Source organism: Galeopterus variegatus, unplaced genomic scaffold (genome assembly GCF_000696425.1).
Source record: "Galeopterus variegatus unplaced genomic scaffold, G_variegatus-3.0.2 Scaffold1613, whole genome shotgun sequence".
Taxonomy (NCBI): Eukaryota; Metazoa; Chordata; class Mammalia; order Dermoptera; family Cynocephalidae; genus Galeopterus; species Galeopterus variegatus.
The window spans coordinates 86619-98433 of record NW_007727724.1 but is presented as its reverse complement, the minus strand read 5'-3'; the positions used below and the strand labels follow the sequence as shown (position 1 = coordinate 98433).

General features: G+C 43.5%; 1 protein-coding gene across 3 annotated transcripts in view; it reads left to right on the top strand.

Moving 5' to 3' along the window:
* The window catches only part of HTT (huntingtin), a 118699-nt gene that overhangs the window by 69479 nt on the left and 37405 nt on the right, over positions 1-11815 (top strand). For all 3 annotated transcript variants that reach the window (XM_008577971.1, XM_008577972.1, XM_008577973.1), the window contains 2 exons: positions 3514-3721; positions 10926-11067. In XM_008577971.1, the coding sequence (XP_008576193.1) occupies positions 3514-3721; positions 10926-11067 (350 nt within the window). The remainder of the gene's footprint in view (positions 1-3513; positions 3722-10925; positions 11068-11815) is intronic.

The following is an 11815-nucleotide window of genomic DNA, read 5'->3' as shown; positions in this document are numbered from 1 at the left end:
ATATTTTCATCTTGCATTGTTGGGGTTATGAGGTAATGTCTAAAGTTCACAGAACAAAAAATAGAGGCTACAAAGCTATCCACATAGAACTAAAAATATAACTCAGATTGGCAGGAAGTAGTGTAAGTGAGCTAAGTCTCATCTTTAATAGAGTAGAGTTAATATGTAATGTCTGAAGTTGTCTGATGTCTATAAATAATGATGTGGCTATTGTGTGCAGTAGTCTCTCTGTTGCAGGGAGAAGCCCCTACCTATACTAGAGCAAGAAAAGGAATTTACTGGGTTGGGCTCCTGGAAAGTGCAGGCAGGGGTAGTTAGCTGTCTTCAGGTAGGCCTGCATCAGGTGGCTTAATTCTGTGATCTGCATCGTGTATTTCTGCATCTCAGCTCTACTTTCCGTGTTGGCTTTGTTCTCTGGTGGGCTCCTTCCACATGGCAGGAAAGATGGCTTCTGCCACCTGGGGTCTCAGTCCCTGAAGTGGGCAAGTGATTGGCCCTGAGTGAGTCATGGGGGTGACCATGAGCCCCTGGACAGTACGGTCAACCCAGGCCAGGGGAGCAATTGGACAGCATTCCTTTGAGAGGGAGTAAGGGAAGAGGAGCAGACAAAATAACTGATGATCCAATTCGAGGGATAGAAGCAAACCAGTTAGAATTTTGGAGGTAACTACTAGAAGAACTAAAAACAGGAATGATAACAAGTAGTTGCCTTGAAGAGGGATGGGCAGGGCCCTTTTGCAGTCAGAAGTCCCTCTCTTACTGGATTTTTCACACATTTTAAGTACATGCCCTTAGAGTAAAAAGTAGTTACCATTTTCAGCCTTTGCTCATTCGACAAGACTTGCCTTGTGGCCCACCACCATGCCTGCGGGGCTCTGGGTGTGCTGGGTCAGTAAAACAGGCATGATTCTTGCCTTTTCAGGGTTCACAGTCAGTGGGAAGACAAGACACAAGCATATAGTAAGAAGTCTCGGTGTTTCCTATGAAGGAAGCAAATACTGCCCTGCTGAACAAACCAGAAGTGGGCAGGCAGGGGCAGGATTTCTGAGGGCGACTGTTGAGCTAAGATATGAAGGGGAGAAGGAACTGGCCTTTCGAAGAGAAGAGTTCTGGCTGAGAGAGCAGTTTGGTGTGTGAGGAGCGAGGGGATCAGCAGGAGGCCCTGGCCATATGTCGCCTGGGGGTTAAGGAGAAGAGGCATCTCCGTGGCTGCTGCATTCAGCTGCTGCTGCCGCCCTCGGCCCAGGGACAAGGCCAGAATTCAGTTCTGAGGCTGCACTCCAGTTTCAAGCTTCCTTATTTACTAACATTGAAAGGAGTTTCTTCTTTCTTTTTAAAATCTTTTGATTTATGCTTTACTAACCACTATAATAAGCTTAAGGTCAGGAAAATATGCCTTGTCTATGAATAATAGGTCATTTTTAGTATGTTCATTTTAATACTTGGCCATTGACTGGTTGGGTATGATGTCAGGAGGCTGCTCCTGCCTTCTTTGCATAAGAGTGGTGTGTTCTGTCTCCTTGTGCCCGTCCCTGTGGCTTCTGTGCAGCTCAAGATGTTCACCATCTCATTGCTCTAACAACTTCTTCTTCCTTTTCTCAAGAGCCAGGGAAAATATTCTTACCGTCTGTTGCAGTGCCGCCGAGAAGAACTTCCAGCAGAGATGGGACTCTTTCATGTCTGCACTGTCTAGTCTAGTTGCCTCTTAGCCACATGTGTTATTTGGTACCTGAAATGTGGCTTGTGTGATTGAGGAGCTTAATTTTTAGTTTAATTTAATTTTAATTAACTTAAATTTAAACAGCTCCATGCGACAGGTATAGTGAGAAGCAGCACGCACTACTAGAAGGAGTGTGGGCCTTGGTACAGGGCACATGGGTTTTGCTGTTGGTGTCTTTGGACATTGATTGGTCCAACGTTTGCAAGCATGTGTGTGTGTGAGTGAGTGAGTGTGTGAGTGTGTGTGTGTGTGTGTGTGTGTGTGTGTGTGTGTGTGTGTGTGTGTGCATGCAAATGTCTGTTTCTGTCTCCTTGTTTAGTTTAGCAGCATTTCTTTTAAGGACACTAGGTGGCAGAATTACTGTGTTTGGTTGGTTTTGAGATAGGATTGAAGTAAATCATCTTGTACTTTATATAAATAAGGTGAATTTAACATATAAAATTGGTAATTTGTATTTATGTGTCACTTAAACAAAGGCAGTGAATTCCATCCACTCACTGAAAATTGAGACTTTTAAATTTGTCCATTTTAGGTATTGTTTCCTAAAATAGGACCTAGCCTTGACTTCTGTTTTTCTGTTTCCTCTCTTGTTGGGGAATGAGGGTATTTATCCCAAAGTTGTTTGCCTATTTAGGATGAAATATAAGCAGAATGCCAAGAAAGATATCTCTCCTCCAGCTTGTGAAATTTTAGGTAACCAATATCCCTCTCCTGGATCACAAAATCATAAAAATTCTATAGTCTGTTTTTGCCTGTTTTAGGACCATTTCCCATGTGGGATGTGTTGAAATTTAAAACAAAAGTAAGATTTTGACTCCCCAGCAGTGATGCCAGAAGAGTCAGCCATGGAGGAGAGGGAGACCTTGGCCAGACGGGGCCCTCCTGTTCCCACCTCTTGCTGCTTCTCCTCCAGTGCTTCACAGCATGTAGTCCTTGGGAAGGGTCGCCCTTATGAAGCCATGGCAGGGTGAAGAGAGAAGCACACCAAGCTGAGTTTGTTTATCCCAAGGAGAGGATAGAGTGAACTCATTAATTCCAGGAGGGAATGTTTCCAAGCCCTTAGAAGGGTGCTGTGGAGAAACTTGTGGGCACAGTCGAACCAGTCTGTTGCTGATGTGCCAGCCTGGAGTGTGGGTGGCTGAACGTGTGGCCTGCCAAGTGCCAGGATGCTTCGAGGTCAGGCATAGAGACCCAAGGGGCACAAAGGCCACCTGGGTGGGTTGTCAGTAGCCTGCAGAGAGCACATGGGAGCCTGTGACTGGTGTGGATGCTGTCCATTTTCTTTCTCTCGGTACTTGTATTTCTGTCCCTCAATTCTTAGCAAGCCGAGGAGCCATTTATTATTGCAGCAGGAGTGTGCTGTTCCTGCCCTGCTGTTCCTGCCTGTGTGGCTGTGGCTCAGTTCTGTGTAGGCCATGCCGTTGCCCAAGTGCAGTGACCTGCAGCGCTGAGTGCCAATCGCCTCCCTCTTGGGGAGCTGGCCCAGGCTCTCATAGCACAAAGGGAGGCATCTGGGCTTGGAGCTCCTGGAGAACATGGTGGTGCCAGCTAGTGATGGGGAAGGCAAGAGAGAGTGAAAACATTAGTTTTCTTGGTTGATCCATTAAACAAATGGAGTATCTATTTCTGCTTAGAAAGTCAGAATTTTCTAAGTGCCAAGTGCTTTGAATATCAAGTGGGGGAAAGGGCTGTATGTATATATTTCTTATGTAAAATCTTCATGTATCTACGGGTGTCAGACTAAGGTGAGTGGCCAAGACACTTCCCCTTAAGCAGTTTTACTTTGGTTCTAGGAATGTTCCGGAGAATCACAGCAGCTGCCACTAAGCTCTTTACCAGCGATGGCTGTGAGGGCAGCTTCTATACCCTGGAGAGCTTGAACGCACAGGTGCGCTCTATGGTCCCCTCTCACCCAGCCCTGGTGCTGCTCTGGTGTCAGATCCTGCTGCTCGTCAACCACACTGACTACCGCTGGTGGGCAGAGGTGCAGCAGACTCCCAGGTAGGTTCACAGCGCTCCTGGTGCCAGGCCAGGCTTTGGTTCTAAGACTCTGAGTAGCTTGAGGTTTGGCTGCTGTTAGAGCATTTTCAGTTTCCACTTTTCACGGGGCTTTGTAAAATTTCTGCTGCACAGTAGTCTTTCTTTCATGGACACTGTATTGTAGGCAGAAAAATGTGGTCCAACTAGAGGCATTTAAAATAGCAGCTGCTTTTAAAACATGACTTCCTTTGACAAGTTTCTTGACCCGGTTCCCCTTGTGGGCTATTCTTCTCATGCTGTATCTCTCCTGCTAGGTTCCAGTCCCAGAGTATAAAGAGTATGTAGTAGAATATGTAGTGTGTGTGCATGTGGGAAAGTGTGCATGTATGCATGCAAATGTGTAGAGTGTGCATGTGCATAGAGTATGTAGCACGTGTGTGTGCGGGCACAGAGCATGCGTGTGTTAGTGTGTGTGTGTGCACACATGGTATGTGTGTTGAGTGTGTGCATGAGTACAGGGTGGCAATATATTAATAGTTGGATCTACATGAACGATGAGATCTATGGCACAGACATTGGTTTTACTGTTCTTATTTCTTGCTAGCTTTTTAGAGTTGGACTTACAGTCTCTTGATTTCCCTTCGTGTATTTTTTTTTTTTTTTTTTTGTCTTTTTCCATGTCCGGCAACGGATCGCAACCCTCAGTGTCACCCCCGTACCGGACCGGGATCGCAACCCTCGGTGTCGCCCCCGTGCCTCGCTCAGCCAGTGAGCGGGAACCGGTCTGTATGTGGGATCCGAACCCTCGGGCGGGAGCGCCGCCGCGCTTCCCAAGCCGCGCACTATCCAGTGCGCCACCGGGCCGGCCCCCTTCGTGTATTAATAAGATGAGAAATCCATGGCTTCTTGGTTCTTAGCTCAGTGTTACTTTCCCAGGGAGCCTTCCCTGACTTCTCTTTGGTGGGTTAAGTCTCCTGATTGGCTCTCACCTTGGCCTTTGCCTGTCCTCTGTGGCATGTAGCAAGGCTGAAATTGGACATTTATTTGTGTGATGATTTAATGAATGTCTCTCTTTCCCACCAGACCATAAGCACCACAAGGGCAGGACCTGTATCTGTTTTTTCCCTGTTTTCCCTGCACTAACATGAGTTAATGTTTACTTACTCTAATAACAATAGAAACAGTAATGATATACTGGTGAAGACCTTTCACATAAAGATGAGCATTTATGTGGCACTAAGTGCCAGCTATTGTTCTAAGGGTTTTCCATTATAATGAATTATTAAAACCTCTAGTAATATACCTATATTATAGGTGAGGAAGCTTTTTTTCCCAGAGAAGTTAAATAACTAGCCCAGTGTCACAAGTTAATAAATAACACACACACACAGACACACACACACACGTTTTCCCAGCTTTATTTTCACCTGTTACAACTTAAACTCATTTCCTTTTTTTTTTTTTTTGACCAATAAGGGGATTGCAACCCTCGGCACGGTGTCGTCCACACCATGCTCAGCCAGTGAGCGTACCGGCCATCCCTATATAGGATTCGAACCCGTGGCCTTGGCGCTCCCAGCGCCGCACTCTCCCGAGTGAGCCATGGGCCGGCCCTAAACTGTCATTTCTTTCTTTCTTTTTTTTTTGTCCTTTTTGAGACCGGCTGCACCGCGCTCAGCCAGTGAGCGCTGTGAGCGCACCGGTCATCCCTATATAGGATCCGAACCCTCAGCGGGAGCTTCAGCGCCGCACTCTCCCGAGTGCGCCACAGGCTCGGCCCATCATTTCTAATGATTCTGTATTTTGTTGCTTACCAGGCTCTCCTCTCTTGATTTGGCAGTTTGGCTATTTCTAATATTTTTTCACAGCTCTGTGTGAAGTGTCTCTGTATCTCTCTCTCTCTCTCACACGCGTACACACACGCACAGAAATCTTGGTACTTGTTCTTTTCCAGTATATTTTTAGAGTATATATATATATATTTTTTCTTCTTTTTTCCATTCTTTTTTGTGACCGGTAAGGGGATCGCAACCCTTGGCTTAGTGTCGCCCACTCTGCGCTCAGCCAGTGAGCAAACTGGCCATACCTATATAGGATCCGAACCCGCGGCGGGAGCGCCGCTGCCCTCCCAGCGCCACACTCTCCCGAGTGCGCCACGGGGTCAGCCCCTAGAGTATATTTTCAAAAGAGATTATTATACTCGTAGATAAGAACTATTTTGTGCCTCGTCAGTTTTCCCATTGTCTATCATTGAACTAGTAATTTTAATCATTTTGGTAGTCTGCTATCTATAGTGAAATACTACATAATTGTTAATAATTATTTCTGTTGGGCCGGCCCGGTGGCGCACTGGATAGTGCGCTGCTTGGGAAGCGCGGCGGCGCTCCCGCCCGAGGGTTCGGATCCCACATGCAGACCGGTTCCCGCTCACTGGCTGAGCGAGGCGCGGGAGCGACACCGAGGGTTGCGATCCCGTTGCTGGTCCCGGTCCGGTACGGGGGCAACACTGAGGGTTGCGATCCGTTGCCGGACACGGAAAAAGACAAAAAAAAAAAAAAGAAAAAGAAAAAATAATTATTTCTGTTTATTCTTAGGTTTTTTTTTTTATTTTTTTAGTTTTTTTATTTTCCTTTTTTGTCTTTTTTCGTGACCGGCAACGGATCGCAACCCTCAGTGTCACGCCCGTACCGGACCGGGACCGGCAACGGGATCGCAACCCTCGGTGTTGCCCCCGCACCTCGCTCAGCCAGTGAGCGGGAACTGGTCTGTATGTGGGATCCGAACCCTCGGTGGGAGCGCTGCCGCGCTTCCCAAGCGGCGCACTGCAGCAGTGTGCCACCGGGCCGGCCCTTGTTTTATTTTTATTAATGAAATTAATTAAATGGAATTGGTTATTTGTTTTTAAATTTTATTAATATTTTAAAATTGTGTGGTCATCTGTTTTTATTTCCCTTGGTTAATACTCAGTTGAATTGTGGAGTTGTATGGTAAGTGTATGTTTGACTTTAAAAGAAATTGCTAAACTGTTTTCCAGAGTGATTGTACCATTTTAAATACAAGACAAGACAAAGTCTGAGAGTTCTAGTTGTTCCATTTTCTTGTCAGCCCTTGATACTACACATGCTTTTAGTTTTCACTGTCCCTGTGGATATGTAGTGGTGTTTCATTGTAATTTTAATTTGCATTTCTTTGATACTAACATGTGTTGACCATGTTTTCATGTGCTTATTGGCCATTCATGTATTTTCTATTGTGAAGTATGTAATCAAATATTTTTGCCTCTTTTTTTTTTAAGTTTAGTTATTTGCTGTCCTGTTATTGAGTTGTAAATTCTTTATATATTCTGGATATATATCCTTTGTCAGATATAAAGTAAAATTTTTTCTCTCATTCTGTGGCTTGCCCTTTTATTTTCTTAACGATTTCTTTCAAAGGGCAGAAGTTTTAAATTTTTATGTAATCCAGTTTGTTTTTTCTCATCTATTTAATTTTTTTCTGTCCAATGCAAGAAATCTCTGCCTATTCTATGATCATAAAGGTTTTCTCCTACGATTTCTTCTAGAACTTCCATAGTTTGAGTTTTTATCTTTAGGTCTAGGATCTATCTCAAGTTGATTTTATGACACAGTTAATGAGAGTCACACCCTCCCCCATGTTCATAGCTCTTTCAACATTATTTGTTAACAAGGCTATCCTTTATTGAATTACCTTGGTACTTTTCTCAGAAATCAATTGAACATATGTGCATGAATTTATTTCTGGACTCACTGTTTATTTCTGTTGATCCGTCTGTCATTATGTCAGTTACGTTACTGCTTGATTATTTTAGCTGCATCACAAATCCTAGGTACCAAGTCTTCCAACTTTGCTTTATATTTTAAAAGCAGATATTTTTTCTGTATATTGTAAATTACAGAAAAAGCCTCCAGGATTTTGATGCAGATTGCATTGAATCTGTAGATTAATTTGGAGAGAACTGACATTTTAACAACATTGGGTCTTTTGATCTATGAATATGGTCTTCCCATTTACTTAAGTTTTCTTTGGTTTGCCACAGCAGTGTTTTATAGTTTTAGTGTACAAGTATTACATATATTTTATAAATTCATCTTTAAGTATTTCATGTTTTGGAATGCTATTTTAAATGGTACTTTAAAAAAAATTTCATCTTCCAACAGTGTGTTGTTAATATGTAGAAATGCAGTTGAATTTTGTATGTTGACTCCTATCCTGCGACCTTGGTAAACTCTCCTATTAGTTCCAGTAGCCTTTTTGTAGGTTCCTTAGGATTTTCTCTGTATGAGCACGTCATCTACAAATAGACGTTTTACTTCTTCCTTTCCTGTCTGTATGCCTCTTGCTTCTTTTTTCTACCTGAGTGCACTAAGTCCTTGGTGTTTTGTTTGTATCTGTCTTTAGAAGAGATGGCTCTTCCTTAATTGTTCCTGGAATGTTTTGCCTCAGGAAACTATTTGATTTTAGTAGGGCAGAAAAGATTGTCTTCACCACTTGATAGCGTTTAAGGTAACAAAAACTGCACAGGTGTTATACTTCATTAACTGCAAATGTTTCACTTAACTTTTTAAACCATAGAAGATAAAAGCTGATGTAGTCATGGGACTTACATGCTTTAGAAATACAAACAGCCTTGAAAGCCAATCAGTGTCCGAGGCTGAGGCTGTCCCTTTTGCTTCTCGAGGTGCTGTGAGTGCAAAACCTTAAATGACTCAGTGGCTTCCCAGTGGCTGTTGGACTGGGAGGAGCCTCCGCTGTCCTCTAGCCGACCTCTGCTGCCGCCCATGCCCGTCTCTTTTCATGCATGGTTCAGTTCTTTATGTGTGGGGGGCAGTTTAACCTTGAAAGTATTCCCTGTTGACTTGGGGACTTGCCCATTCTGATCATCCCTTCTTTGATGAAGGATGTGCTTGTTTATTCTGACATTATATCAGAAATCTCTGGTTCTAGAAATTGTGTCCCCTGGGTTGGAATAACAGAACTAGATGGTCAGAAATAAACAAATGTGCATATGGTCTGGAATTCGGCAGGTGTCCCCATTCAGTTGTCTGAAGGAAAACTATAGCTTTTCATAAATGCAGGTGGTTTATTCTTGACCCTACCTGACCCAGTTTTCTTTTTTACAACCTTTTATATTGTCCCTTCTATTACTGTGAAATAGAATTAATGGATTTTAACCTATCTATACTTATATTTCATGAAAATATAGTTCCTTAATGGTAATATAAGGGTAAAATAAAAGAGAATAATACATAGCAAAAGAAGTATTTTAGTATGCAAGTGCTCAAAGTCTCCATGTATTAGAAGGAAGAGAAACACTCCCATAAGTGTCCAGAACGATTCCCAGGGGGCAGGAGTGCTCTTGTCTAAACCCCTTCTCTAGGACAATGTTCCTCTAGCTGTGTGTGGTGGGGGATGAACATCTTTTTATTTCCATAAGATAATAAAAATGAATAAAAACTTCTATGGTGTGAATACAAGACACAGCACTGTCGACAGCTGTATGACTGTTCTGTCCAGTTGTCACAGAAGTTTCCACTGCCCAGTCCCCTCTCCACCTGTGCTCCTGTCTGTGTGGGAGGATCGTGGGCCACTCTCAGGTGCTCTGCTCATCTGCTCCTTCTCACCATGAACTTAGGATTTGCTTTCAATCCGTCTCCCCTTTTGGTGGGCTGTTAGGGTCCTGCTAGTGCTGTGGCACTGTGGGTGTGACGTGTTGGCCACTTCCCAGCCCATCCTGTTCTGAGTTCTACACGTGTAGTCAGCCTGGACTTGGGACATTCCTTCGTTATCAGCATCTGGCCTGAGGTTTTGGGGTTTTGTGGTACCACAAGTGGGGCTAAATTTGGGCTGACATTGGAACATCTTTATGTCTATGGGTGGTATTCAAAGTGCAATTGCCACTTGTTCTCTTCCAGAGGCACCTGACCCTATAGCTGTATTATTGCACAATGCAAAATTACAGCTTGACTGGGTGGCTGACTGAGAAAGGGCAGGTTTTCTGTTCATTTTAAATTGACGTATAATTTGTGATACAGTAAAATGCATTCTTCTGTACCAACTATAGTCAGTAACCACCACCACATCAAGACACAGAAACAGAACCGTCACTTCCCGCGGTTCCCTCATGTCCCTTTGCAGTCACCCTCCTTCTCCTGCTACCTGTACTCCCCGCCCCTGTCCCTGGTAACCATTGATCCATGCTCTGTCCCTCATTTAGCCTACTGCAGAATGCCATAGAAATAGAATCTTACAGTACATAGCCTTTTGAGTCTGGCTTCTCTCACTGAGCACAATGTATTTAAAGTTTATTTAAAGTTAAAGGAGTTGCATGTATCAGTGGTTTGTCCCTTATGACTGCTGAACAGCTCTATCATTGACCTGTTGGCAGAGAAATGGCAGTTTTAAAAAAATTTTAATCTGTGGAATTCTGTAAACCAGTTCTCCCCTAAATCCTGAGGGATTACAGGAAAAATTGACATATTTCAGAGCTCTCTTGCCCTGTTGTGCTTCTGTCCCCATCAAGCCTTAGCAGAAGGCGGTGCAGGCTCTCTGCTGTGTGGGCAGGATGTTATCCAGGGTAGACTGTGACATCAGAGGGGCAGTTTAGGAGTTTGGCAACAATTGTACTTCAAGTGTTTTGGCTAGAATTGAGAGTCAAGGTTTATGATGCCATCTCTTTAAAAAGAAAAAAGGGAAGTAGATGTGAAGTGAAAGAACCTTCGATAGTGGGGAAGAAACACTGTCCAACAGGGTTTCTGTAATAACATACACACCATGGGTGTGATTAGGGTTGTGGCGTTTCACTGGGAAATGAGTGGTAAAATGCGAGCGCATGAAGGTTTTCTTTCTAGCAGTCGACAGCTTCCGTGACAGGTGGGGAAGTTCTCAAGCAATTGCTCTACTATCAGACACAGCCAGTGTGAGCTCTGAAACAAAAGTGCTCATCCAGTGTGCAGCTTCAGTCAAGCATTTTAATTTGCTGCCTATTAAATCCTCAGTTTTCTTTTTGTGTTCCATATGTGCTTTTCTGTAGCTCAGGAGTAGACAACTGAGAGTGTGTATCACACATACATCACATTGACGTGGCAACATTTAGCAAAACTTGTCTGTTTTAGAACTAGAATTAAACATAATCATCTTCAATATTTTGGAAATAAGCTCACTGCCATACCAGAAATACTGTCAATGCATCTGTTGTTCCTTCTAGAAGACACAGTCTGTCCAGCACAAAGTTACTCAGTCCTCAGATGTCTGGAGAGGAGGAGGATTCTGACTTGGCAGCCAAACTTGGAATGTGCAATAGAGAAATAGTGCGAAGAGGGGCTCTCATTCTCTTCTGCGATTATGTCGTAAGTTTGGGTGCTTGCAGAGGGGGCAGGGGTGGCAGAGACCACGGGACGCCCTTCCAGATGAGGCATGTGTAGACTTTCTGGAGACAAGAGTACCCGCCACCCCACCAGCTCCATCAGAACTAAGTGGAGCACCGTTTAATCCTGCTCTGACGTGTAGTCAGAGACTAGGTGTGGCCCTCCAGTCACTGGGTTCTAGGTTGGCCTGTAAAAGGTCTCACTCAGCTATGCCTCCTTCCATGGATGCCAGGTAGCTGGCCTGTGCCATACCTGATGCTGGGCAAAAAACAAGCTAAATGCATTGACTATAATGGGATTCTGATTTTAACATTTAAAGAAAATTAATCTGTAGAAAAGGTGCTAGATATTTATTGCTGCATTTTAAAATAGATTCCTGTTTGACTGCCATTCTTTTTAAAAAATAACTTTTGTGGAGTTTTCAACCATTAAACTAGCATCACATGTTTACCATGGAGAATTTACAAAAACTTAAGTAAGTAAACGGAATAAAATAAAATCTCCTGTGATAATACCACTCAAAGGTAACTTGTTCTGTTACGTCTTGGTCTTGGTTTAACACTTTCTCTATACCTATATAAAGACATATTTATTTCTTTGTTATAAGCGTCATAACTTATACATGTTGCGGCCACAAAGCAGAGCAGTGTTAAACACTCTGAACCAGAAAAGGAAGTAGGCTTCTTCAATCGAACTAGATATTATGATAGAGATTTTTTGTGGTGATAGC